The sequence below is a fragment of the Tasmannia lanceolata genome, unplaced genomic scaffold, assembly GCF_043159265.1.
Source record: "Tasmannia lanceolata isolate RefF3 unplaced genomic scaffold, GAP_Taslan_0.1 ptg000018l, whole genome shotgun sequence".
Classification (NCBI taxonomy): Eukaryota; Viridiplantae; Streptophyta; class Magnoliopsida; order Canellales; family Winteraceae; genus Tasmannia; species Tasmannia lanceolata.
Genome location: NW_027518695.1, coordinates 55,266,401 through 55,278,402, shown reverse-complemented (window position 1 = coordinate 55,278,402; position 12,002 = coordinate 55,266,401). Strand labels below are relative to the sequence as shown.

The 12,002-nt window shown below is 42.6% G+C and overlaps 2 protein-coding genes across 3 annotated transcripts; one reads left to right on the top strand and one right to left on the bottom strand.

The window, feature by feature from the left end:
- The first annotated feature begins 3,385 nt into the window (after positions 1-3,385).
- Positions 3,386-5,593, top strand: LOC143851798 (uncharacterized). Of its 2 annotated transcripts, none has more exons than XM_077361283.1 (6): positions 3,386-4,279; positions 4,366-4,453; positions 4,535-4,633; positions 4,717-4,959; positions 5,054-5,148; positions 5,328-5,593. In XM_077361283.1, exons 1-6 carry the CDS (start codon positions 3,438-3,440, stop codon positions 5,395-5,397), a joined length of 1,437 nt encoding a protein of 478 aa, XP_077217398.1. In that variant the 5' UTR covers positions 3,386-3,437; the 3' UTR covers positions 5,398-5,593. The 2 variants fall into 2 exon arrangements, with proteins under 2 accessions (XP_077217398.1, XP_077217397.1); XM_077361282.1 differs by having other exon boundaries at positions 5,228-5,593.
- A 2,156-nt stretch (positions 5,594-7,749) lies between these two features.
- LOC143850481 (uncharacterized) lies at positions 7,750-11,503 on the bottom strand. The gene is made up of 4 exons (XM_077359727.1): positions 11,401-11,503; positions 10,310-11,346; positions 9,384-10,156; positions 7,750-7,852 (listed from the first exon to the last, which is right to left on the bottom strand). Exons 1-4 carry the CDS (start codon positions 11,501-11,503, stop codon positions 7,750-7,752), a joined length of 2,016 nt encoding a protein of 671 aa, XP_077215842.1.
- Between the last annotated feature and the right edge of the window lie 499 nt (positions 11,504-12,002).

Sequence of the window (12,002 nt, the reverse complement as noted above, 5' to 3'; positions counted from 1 at the left end):
CATGACTTTCAACTTCAGGACCATCTTCTGGATTTGATGGACCCTCCAAGGGTACTTCTTCTACCCCATTTGAGGGCCCATAATCCCTTCTCTAATACCATCCATAGCTCTCCTCTATTGCCCTTGAGAAGCCCCCCTTAGGTACTAATAACCCCTTTTTTGTAGCTGAAAACCCATGACTTTCAACTTGAGGACTTTCTTCTGGATTTGATGGACCCTCCAAGGGTACTTCTTCTACCCCATTTGAGTGCCCATAATCCCTTCTCTAATACCATGCATAGCTCCCCTCGGTTTCCCTTGAGAAGCCCCCCTTAGGTACTAATAACCCCTTCTTTGTAGCTGAAAACCCATGCCTTTCACCTTGAGGACCTTCTTCTGGATTTGATGGACCCTCCGAGGGTACTCCTACCCCATTTGAGTGCCCATAATCCCTTCTCTAATACCATCCATAGGTCCCCTCTATTGCCTTTGAGAAGCCCCCCTTACGTACTAATAACCCCTTTTTTGTAGCTGAAAACCCATGACTTTCAACTTCAGGACCATCTTCTGGATTTGATGGACCCTCCAAGGGTACTTCTTCTACCCCATTTGAGGGCCCATAATCCCTTCTCTAATAACATGCATAGCTCCCCTCTATTGCCCTTGAGAAGCCCCCCTTAGGTACTAATAACCCCTTTTTTGTAGCTGAAAACCCATGACTTTCAACTTGAGGACTTTCTTCTGGATTTGATGGACCCTCCAAGGGTACTTCTTCTACCCCATTTGAGTGCCCATAATCCCTTCTCTAATACCATGCATAGCTCCCCTCGGTTGCCCTTGAGAAGCCCCCCTTAGGTACTAATAACCCCTTCTTTGTACCTGAAAACCCATGCCTTTCACCTTGAGGACCTTCTTCTGGATTTGATGGACCCTCCGAGGGTACTTCTCCTACCCCATTTGAGTGCCCATAATCCCTTCTCTAATACCATCCATAGGTCCCCTTTATTGCCCTTGAGAAGCCCCCCTTACGTACTAATAACCTCTTTTTTGTAGTTGAAAACCCATGACTTTCAACTTCAGGACCATCTTCTGGATTTGATGGACCCTCCGAAGGTACTTCTTCTACCCCATTTGAGGGCCCATAATCCCTTCTCTAATACCATGCATAGCTCCCCTCTATTGCCCTTGAGAAGCCCCCTTACGTACTAATAACCCCTTTTTTGTAGCTGAAATAGAGTTGACTTTGAACTTCAGGACCTTCTTCTGCATTTATGCTAGGTTTTATTTTTTACGTTAATTTTTGGAATGGAGAAATGCGATTTCATTTCATGTACATATCAGTTACCGCATTTCCACCTACGGAGTAAAATAAATGCAAATGGTCGTCTGCTATTTGTTTATGCTAGGCTTTTATTTTTACAATAGGTGGAGTGGAGAAAAGGGTTTTCAAAAACACCTTCTTCAATACCATGTAGAGGGCACAATTTATAGTTGCTGGGCCTTCTTTAATACCATGTGGAGACCCATGTTCATTGTTGAAGCAGTCATGGTTCACTTGTTTTATCTTCGATTTCATTTATTAAATTATTGGTCCAATGGTGGTCATTGAATTCCAATACCTAGTGCTTATCTGCTTTGTTTCTCAAAAGGTCTGATGCTATAAGTTTTTTTTTAAATGCATGTGAGCTAATACTCGCCTGATGCCCATGTGGATGAGAATTTTAACAGACCTCCTAATCTGTTTTGGGGGTTTGTCCTTGTTGTTGTGCTTTCAGAAAATTCATATAGAACACTGATCGTTGCACTTATTGGTTAGCTCTTTTATTTCTTGTTTGATTTGCTTCATATCTAAGAAGCCAGACCTTAGAGGTTACAGACATGATACATATTTTCAGGTAAGTATGAGAATTGTAATAATTGTTGGTTTGCTTGGTAGCTTTTCTTCATAATAGTACTGATTGGGAATATGAGTTTATGCTATGGGTTGGATTTTATTGATTTTCTTGGTAATTTATTTTAGAGATGATGAGGACGAGATTTTTAATGATTGTCAATATAACTGAGTTTTTGGGTTATGAATTGATCTCGGTGATTTTGATTTGGTTGTTCATTGTTATACAGTTTTTATCCGGTCAGGAGCCATTCAAAGCCTTGAAAGATGGTGATGCGAAAAAGTGATAGAGTGAAAGTAACAAAGCCTCCAAGAAGGACAGAAAGGAGTTTAGAAGGGGAGGAGACGAAAACTGCAGCTGTGAAGAAGAGAGGAACAGATGTAAGTGTGTATGTTGTTAATTGTATCAATCATAGTAAGTTAATTCATTTACCACATATATTTTGGCGATGTAATTTGTTTTGCAGGCTCCATACGTCCCAGCACGATGTTCACCAGCTTCTTTCAAATCGGCAATGGACAGGATAAAGTTCAAGCCAGTCCATTTTCATGCCATAGAAAAGACTCCTTTCCGACATCTGTTTGGCATGGAGGACATTATCATGCACAAGCCTCTCATAACAGCTATCCACGATAAGTGGACTCCCGGCACTAACACGTTCACGTTAGGGAGTATAAATGTCCCCTTCCTTCCAAGAGATGTGGCATTGGCATTAGGACTGCCACTTAGTGGAGAGCGATTGGACGTGGTGAGGGTTCTGTCATTCGACAGGACAAAACCGCAACCTAAAGTGCCTGGCTGGCCATTTCCAGAGGCCAACGTCAAGCCATCGGTTATTGAGAATGAAATTATAGCATTAGTTAGAGAACGCAATAAAGTTTCGATAGAGAAGACAGTGAAATATGTTCTCCTGCATCTTTTTGCCTCTGTCCTTTTCACAAAAAGCGCACATCGAGCTGACGAGCTCTTCTGGCCCTACATCGATGACATAGGAAACATTGGCAACTATAACTGGGCGATGGCAGTGTATGACTGGCTCGTAGATTACCTAGACAGAGTCAGCAAGGGTGGCAGGTACCTTGGTGGCTGCTCGTTGGTAATTCAGGTAATTTGGACTCATGACATTTAATATTCTAACCGTGCTGTTTATAGTTTGATTAACATGGTGTTTCGTATGTATGCAGGTATGGTTATACGAGCATACCACATTTTAGATTCCCATCAATCCAACTGCTCGTCCACGTGTCCTTAAATGGGACTGGAAAGCAAACGAATCAAAGACATATCGATTAGTGGAGCAGAAGCAGATAAAGAAATCGGAGGTGAGATATGAAAAAATTGTTAACGTATATATCAATACTAGTATCTTGATAACTGACTATGTTTTCCAAAAATTCAGGTGGTGGTGACATTGAAAGTATCTCTGTAAGAGAAGTCACAGTACCTACAGGATGAGGTAATGCAGTCGAGCAGGACTATGTTGCGTACGTTATTTTATTTTACTTATTGATTTTTTAAATTTGATCATTGACTGTCATGTTTAAACATTAGGATGTTGATGAGACAATGGAAGTCGATAAGGAACAGTTGGAATCCGAGGGGATAGTTTTGGGAGTAGAAAGTGAAATGGAGAAAGGAAGTAGTGAAGATGAGTCGAAGCATATAAAATTTTTGGCGAGAGAGGGAGATGTAATTGATAGACAGTGGCAGATGATTAGAGCAGCATGGGAAGAAATAAGAAAAAGAGAGGAAGATGTTGGAAAAAGAGAGGAAGATGTCAGAAAGAAAGAGGAGGATTTGAAAAAAGGATGGGAGCGTATGCGGAGAACAAATGAAGAGACTGGGGGAAGAATGGAGGGGGTTGAGGTGGAGGGGGTTGAGGAGGAGAGGAAGGGCGAAAATGCATCTCAAGGTGCACGATTATCTTCGCAGCTGTGCGAGGATTGGACGGATTTAGCTGACCTTGGATGTGACATGGATGCAGCCGCCACCCTAATAGATGTATCGGCTCAGAACCCCAAGTCACATGAAGAAATATTCAGCACCACAGACGGGGTGATCCTTAACCCTTTACAACGATTGTTCGAAATGGAGGTGACCAAGGAAGAGGCACCATCTACTGAAGTTGAGATGAAAGTGAGTGGTGTAAGGGATGAGATGGTGGATTCCGAATTAGGGAGCATTGTGAGGGGTGTGAAGATGGATGGAAGGAGTAGGAAACCTGGGAGAGCCAGAAAAAGCCCCTACTATTCAGGGAAGACCCGAAAGAGGAGGCAGAAGGAAGGGAAGAAACAGGGGGAGGACCCCAACATACCTAAACCACCGCCCAAGAAGAAAGGGGATGACGGGAAGATGCGTAAGGGAAGGAGAACAGCTCTGATAGAGAGACTTCTAAAGCATGATAAAAGGCAAGTAGATGTGAATTATATTATACCATGATTTTAGTTGATCAGAATTGAAAATTATTAACTAACAATTTAATACAATTTTGCAGTGATATCCTCATGGAAACGGATGATGTACACCTAATAGCTGAAGACCTACAACATCTTTGGAATGTCAGACAATACCTGACTGGCACTGTAAGTGTCATTTTTTATCATTAATTTCTACATTACTGTAGGGAATAATGTACATCTGACATTTACTTCTCTTCCTTGAAGATTGTCGATATATATGGGAAGCACGTGCAGTCCTCCAACGACGATGGGTTAGCAGATCCTACAATGGGGGGAATTGTCTTCGTTCCATCGGTGGTACATGTAAGTGTTATTTCTATCATCCCACATTGAGGTTTACATAAGATTTTATCTGTAGTATCCCATTGAATTCCTTTTTTTTATAGGGAACTCTTACTGCAGTAGGGACCGAAGTCACTGAGGTCCAGAGGGTAGAAAAGTGGAGGACAGCGAAAGACGCTCTGCACAGTAGACTTATAAACCACCACCTCGAAGCAGTAAAAATGGTACTATTACCATTATGTGAGGACAACCATTGGGTTCTCCTCATTGTCGATATGGTCAACAAAATCTTCCACGAATGCAATTCCTGTAAAGGAATGGAGTTCCAGGAAAGAGCAGGATTGACCGTAAGTGGGTTAGCATCTTTAATGTTTTCCTACTTATAAATCTATACGTATAACACTTATGTTTCCTAAACCTGTCAATGTTAACCACTTGCAGGTTGTGTTGTTGAAGGAGTACTTAAAGGAAAGGGGCTGTGATATAGACCACTTTCAATATGCGCAGATGGAAAATTTCCCACAACAGGCCAATGGGTCAGTATATTAGTATATTTAAATGTTTATTTTTCTAGGCTATGATTTTGATTCGCTCAATACAACTGTTGTTATGCAGGTTCGACTGTGGTTTGTTCGTGCTTAAAGCGATCGACCATCTGTATGCAAATGATCCATTTACTTTCAGCAAGTCTGACATTCCCGCTTATCGGCTGCAGCTGTGCGAAAGATTCTTGCGCGGAGAGTTTGGGGACTGTGGTGATTTCCTTAAGGGGGATATATGACTGAAAAATGAAGAACCTCTCTTCAAGTTCTGATGGATGTTGTAAACATGGTGGACATTGATGGTCTTTCCAGTGAAGTTTTCTGTGTATTTGTAAGCAAAATGGGATAAAATGGGCTAAATTTATTTGTAATTGTTGGGCGCATATGTGTAGGATAGAAAGCAGGGTGTAGAGACACAGAGGGAGGGTTTGTTTGTATCTCAGCATACTGACAACTATGTATTTGTAATGAAAAATCAAGTTCTGTGAAGTGATGGTGGTTGTGGCATTGGGTTCATTGCAAAATATGGTAAAGGTCTTTGAAAATCATCAAATATTTGTTCATAAAGTTTAGGGGGAATTTATATTTCTATTGGATGGAAATATGATTTATTTGTAATTGTGATTATTCTCTCTACTTTATATTTTCATCGTCATAGTTGGCAATGGGACCCCTGTTTTTTGTGCTTTTCCGGTTTTGTTTGGTTGGTTGAACTGTTTGGAAGAAAAAAATTCTTCCTCAAAGTTGTTCATAAATTCCACACTTAATTTCTTACAACAGCCACCCTCTTCTTTCCAAATGGACTTTCCACCCCACACCATAGGATGATCCATAACGTCCATTTGATGGGCCACAATTTCAATAGTTTGTGTAGCAAAAGACAATTCATACAAAATAAAAATATAAAATAAATGGGTTATCAGATCCTAAAGTGGAACCTCCAACGATTCTCGGAATTCCGAGACAATGTCTCGGAACTCCGAGATTTCCGCGATGGTCTTCTCGGAGCTCCGAGATATTTTCTCGGAACTCCGAGATTCGGTCCAGTATAATATGAAAAAACCCATCTATTGTCGGAGCTCCGAGAAATTTTCTCGGAACTCCGAGATTCGTTCCAGTAGCATATCCAAAAAACATGTATATTCTCGGAGCTCCGAGAACATTTCTCGGAACTCCGAGATTCCTTCCAGAAGCATATCCAAAAAACCTGTATTTTCTCGGAGCTCCGAGAACTTTTCTCGGAACTCCGAGATTCGTTCCAGTAGCATATACAAAAAACCGTAAATTCTCGGAGCTCCGAGAGTAATTCGCGGAACTCCGAGATTTGGGCAATTGAAAAAAAAAATTTCCTTTTGTTCTCGGAACTCCGACACAGTGTCTCAGAACTCCGAGAATCGGCCCAGGAGCTTCATAACCCTGGACCCGGTTCCTTTTTTTTACTTTACTTTTCTTCTCTTCTTTCCCTATACCTAAACCACTTCTCTTGAAACCCTAAGTCCACTTTTTCTTTCGTTCCGTCATTTTCTCCCTACATCTTCCTCCAAAACCCTCTTCTCCCTTCTAAATCCCTCTCTTCTTCCTAAAACCCTAGCATTTCACCCCTTTTTCGTTTTTTCTTTCTTCCCTTATCTATTTCTCTTTTTGGCCTCCATTTTAGGGCTATTTCTCTTCTTCTTTACATATCACTTTTCTCTCCACCCATATTTCCTCTCACCATGCCTCCTAAAACCAAAAATCTCAACATCGGAGGCTCCTCCCAAGTTGAAGACCCCGAATACGTTCGTGAAGAAGTTCCCGACGAAGAAGGGCCTTCACGGAAGAAGTCCAAGGCCAAGGCTGTGGCTGCCGAGGTTGTGGCCAAGTCCTATTTCACTGGGGATAAGGCGAAGAAACTTTGGGACGACGTCGGCACTAGGCGCGTCCTGACCGGTAGGTACATTGATCCCCCTGTCCTTGAAAATTTTGATTTAAAGGCCAAATTTGATGCTCTTCAATGGACACCCATCCTTCACATTAACGAACCCGTTTACCCTCGATTGGTGCGTCTCTTCTATGCCAATCTCACCATTTCCCCTTCCTTCTTCAAAATCGAATCTAAGGTCAAGAAAACTGTCATCAAACTCACCTATCAGACTTTTGCCACAATATTTGGGATTAGCCATGAGGGCCTCTTACACTATTTTTGGCCGGACGATGGGACGCATGAACTTGATGATATTGATCATGACACTGTCTATGGGCGGATAACACGGCGCTACCACCCTAATATGCCCGTACAATCTGCCGACCTCATTCCGGTTGCGCGCGTGCTCCATAACTTCATGTACCACATCTTCATACCTCGTGGTGGGATGCGTGAAGCCGTAAGACCCTTAGAGGCATATATTATCTACAGCATCCTAGAGGGCCGCCAGCTTTGTCTGCCATATATCATGTTTCGCTTCATGTTTCAGACCCCTGAACGCTACCGATCTTCCTTGCCATATGGCATGATTCTCACCCGTGTCTTCCGGCACTTCGGCATCACCTTGGATGGAGAGATGACCATGACTCCTACTGCCCTGTTTGATGTTCCGACCTTTAACCGCATGGCTCTTAATGAAGCAGCGATTGACATCGATGTTCACGATGGAGGAGGCTACGAAGCCGAGGACCAGCCTGCACCGGCACCTCAGCCTTCAGAAGATACATCTCAGTTCTGCACTCAGAAGGATTTGGCTCACATGCAGGAGGCCATTGAGCGATCCATGGCCTCTCAGTTTCAGCAGTTGTCTACCCATGTCGACTCTGCGATTTTGACTCGCTTCCACACCATGACTTCCCACTTTGATGACCAGTGGGCCGCCTATTATCGCTACATCTCCAGTGGTCAGTGGGGCCAGGCGCCGGGCAGTTCTTCTCATCACCCACTGCCTCCTTCGGAGCAGTAGATGGCTCTAGTTCTCTGATGATGGATCCTGTCTTGTTCAGATTTTTTTTTATATTAGCCTTATCTATATGTTTCTATAGTGTTTGGATTATCAGTTGGTTGTATGGATCATATTTAGGTAGTTGCTTGGATAGTCAGTTGGATCTTTTTGGGATGTATTCCGTTTTATATAATTATGTCACTGTTATGATGTGTCGTGGATGCTATGTCCTTTGAGTGGTTGTATGCACTTTCATTGGCTCACACCTACTCTCTTTCCTTTTGTTCCACCTTTTTTGGTAATGACAAAAGGGGGAGAATATTTGAGCTCCCAAGTCATAATAATATGCATATATTAAGGGGGAGTAAAGCTCTATGCTCCATTTTTTGGGACATCAATGCCCATGAAACGAACAAAAAGGTCAATAAATAAAGGTTGCAAAATGACAAACTTTATTTCGCCCTTTCTTACCAGCAGGGAAAAGCTTTTTGCAAACTTTTTTGCAAAATGACAAACTTTTTGCAAAATGAACAAAAAGGTCATATATATATATATATACACAACCAATTTAATTTTCCAGTTCTTGAATTTTCTTACCAGCAGAGCAAAGCTTATTTTAACAATGCTTGCAAGGTAGAACTCATTCGAGCTTCAGAAAACTGGGCAGCCTTCAACTATGATAACCCATTTCACCTTAAGAAAACAGGGTTTCCCTCAAAAAATTACAGTATACCAGTAATTACAGTATACCATTAATTACAGTATAACAAAGAATACAGTATTCCACCTTCAAAAAATTGGGTTTCCCTCATAAAACTGGGCAGCCTTCAACTATGCACACCACTAATTACAGTATACCATTAATTACAGTATAACAAAAAATAGAGTATTCCACCTTCAGAAAATTGGGTTTCCCTCATAAAACTGGGCAGCCTTCAACTATGCACACCACTAATTACAGTATACCATTAATTACAGTATAACAAAAAATAGAGTATTCCACCTTCAAAAAAATGGGTTCTCCTCAGAAAACTTGTCAGCCTTCAACTATGCACACCACTAATTACAGTATACCAAAAAAGGGTTTCCCTCAAAAAATTATTATATACAGCAACTAATTACTGTGCACACTTTCAATTAATCCACTTCTCCTCCTTCATCCAACTGGAGCCTCCAATGCATTCTCCGCGGAATAATTATGTGAAAAAAGGAGCTGCACAAGGTACACCCGACCTACAACACCACCACCACACCGAATAAGTATGGAATCGGGGATGTTCTATACTACTTATTGACCTCAATATATTACGTATCATGTACCTATTGAAAACGGGGGCAGAGGGTCCAATGGAAGATTCATCAGGGAGTTGTCTCTCCATGGGAGGTTCTCTGCAAGTCCTTTTGTTGTGGCCTAGTTTTCCACAGATCGTACATTTGCGATGCACTCCACTCTGCAATTCGCGGTCAGATCTTCTCGTTCGCGGCCGTCCAGGTGGTCTTTTCGCTATTGGAGGTAATACAGTCTGCAGAGGTTCTGGAGGCAGTTCCCATTGAGTGCGATCTACTGTAGGGTGAAGCACCTCACAGTACGTTTCCCGATACATCTCTATACGAAACCATTTATGGCAATAATCGTACTCATCAAAATCTGTGATGGCAATGGCTGCCATGGCATGTCCGCACGGAAGGCCAAGTGTTTGGAACTCACGACATGTACAGGTTTGTTGCAGCAAGTTTACGACATCATGATGATCATGGGACCTTACTTCAAATTCGTGCACACCTACTCGATAAGCAGTATATCCGCGACCCTGTTCCCTGGCCAGTCCCAAATGTTTTTCTGCATAATGCGTGCACTTTGTTTCCCATTGAAGGCCCATCGCTTGACGTTTCTGTATGTATTCGGAGCTCTTAAAACGAGTCAGCTCCACCGCAGCTGCAATCGGCAATTTTCTGGCATCCTTTAGTACTGCATTGTAACACTCCGATCTATTGGTGGTCAACACATCATATCTTTCCCCCTTGAAGTAGAAACTAGCCCAGTTTTCCTTCGGAATAGCGGCTATCCAGTTGTGTGCATTTTCATTCCTCGCCTTAATTTTTTCCATTGTGTCTCTGAAAACACTCTCTCTCAAAGCCCTAGCAGCTCTCCAGAACAATTTCTTAAGTAAAGGGTCTTTGAAGTCGGTGTACAGATTGGCGGCGAGGTGACGCATGCAGTAGCTATGGTTTGCAATAGGCATTACTTTAGGCACTGCTTGCATCAACCCCTTTTGTCGATCGGAGCACAGGGTCAATGCGCCTATCCCCTCAGGCAATACGTGCCGCTTCACCAAATAGAGGAACCAGCACCAGCTATCTTCGTTCTCAGTCTCGACAACACCAAAAGCTAATGGAACTAAGCCGTTGTTCCCGTCTACCCCAACTGCGATCAGTAAGATTCCAAGATACTTTCCACGTAGATGCGTCCCATCGACCAAAACTATCGATCTGAGTGTTCGTTGGAAAGAACGTATGCTGGGACCAAATGCCCAGAATAAGCGAACAAATTTATCATCTCCCCCTGGACGTAGATCTCTCACTCGAAAAACACGCATGTAGGTGCCCGGGTTTGTTCTCATCATCTCAACTATCAGTGCAGGGAGCAAGCGGTACGAGTCCTCCACATTTCCACACTTTATTTCAAGGATGATGTTCATCGCAAGGTGTGCTCTACGGTAGGTCATGGTTATACCCCAGTGCGACTTCATGTACTGTCTTATGATCCTTGTCCCCACATCTTCTGGAAGGTCAAATAGGGGTAAGCATGTCTCGGCAACCCATGGGGATGTAGCCAGATGATTATCATTGCCCTTTAAGTGAGATGTACACGTATGGTCGCTCACAAACTTCTTCACTAACACATAAGTCATACGGCTAATGCCTGATATACGCCACTTGCAACCTGGTTCCTTGCATACAACGGCATACTTCTTGGGAGTTGACCGTGACTTCTTGAACATGAATCGCTGCCGAATTGCATACTCCTTAACGGCCTTCTTGAACTGCTTCATATTTGGATACATAGCCCCAACAGTTAACTCATCGAACTGAAGATTATCTGCATCTACCTCATCAGCCCCAACATACATGTCGTCTACTTCCAGTGGCCGACTTGTGCCAGCAGGTAGAAATGGCCAACCATTGGCGGTAGGGGGAGCCACTTCAGGATCATGGGCGGCCTCATCACCCTCCTCATCCTGAACCTCAGTCTCAGCCTCGTCATCATCCTCATCATCATCCTCTGCAGGATCATCATCATTGTCATCTTCAGTTCTAAATTCTTCGAAATCACAACCGATGACATGAAAATCATCCTCCAAAAAGTTAATATGCTCCAACGGCACATCTGCATCATTCCCGGGGACAATGATATCTTTGGAGGTAGGGTTCTCATACATATCGTCCGAGAAGTTTTCATTTTGGCCAACTCGTACCCTACACAGTTCAACAATATAAAATTAGGATAGTAGATTGAGTACTTCAATATAAATAAAATTGTACAAGACATACCTTGAACTAAATTGTGCCGAGTCACCTCCTATGCTTGTATTACCCAATTCTGTTTCATATTCTCTTTCTAAGTCTACTTCAAAATGAGAGTCGGGAGTGACAGTTACTCGTTCCGATGGATATCTTAGGTGTCGAATCGGTGGAACGGAAGTAGGAGGTATGCATGCATTATGAGAGGGATTTTGAGAGGGAATCGGTGGTACAGAAGTCAAACGTATGGGCAGGTTATGAGAGGGATTTCGAGGTGAAAAGGAAGTAGAAGGTATGACATTGTTTGTGGGCAGAATTGAAGAATAAGATGAATTTAGGCCATTGTCAATTTTTGTTATGTATAGCATCACAGAGTTGAAATTATCTTTCTCAAGCACCTTAACCAACGATTGGAAG

What these genes read in the sequence shown, in the direction of transcription:
- LOC143851798 (XM_077361282.1), top strand. Translation starts at nt 3,438, where the DNA reads ATGGAAGTCGATAAGGAACAGTTGGAATCCGAGGGGATAGTTTTGGGA. An exon ending in CTTCTAAAGCATGATAAAAG is followed by an intron (nt 4,280 to 4,365) that starts GCAAGTAGATGT and finishes ACAATTTTGCAG; the next exon opens with TGATATCCTCATGGAAACGG. An exon ending in TTCCCACAACAGGCCAATGG is followed by an intron (nt 5,149 to 5,227) that starts GTCAGTATATTA and finishes GTTGTTATGCAG; the next exon opens with GTTCGACTGTGGTTTGTTCG.
- LOC143850481 (XM_077359727.1), bottom strand. Translation starts at nt 11,503, where the DNA reads ATGTATGAGAACCCTACCTCCAAAGATATCATTGTCCCCGGGAATGAT. An exon ending in GGATGATTTTCATGTCATCG is followed by an intron (nt 11,347 to 11,400) that starts GTTGTGATTTCG and finishes ATGATCCTGCAG; the next exon opens with AGGATGATGATGAGGATGAT. An exon ending in TCTGCCCCCGTTTTCAATAG is followed by an intron (nt 7,853 to 9,383) that starts GTACATGATACG and finishes TTCTGAGTGCAG; the next exon opens with AACTGAGATGTATCTTCTGA.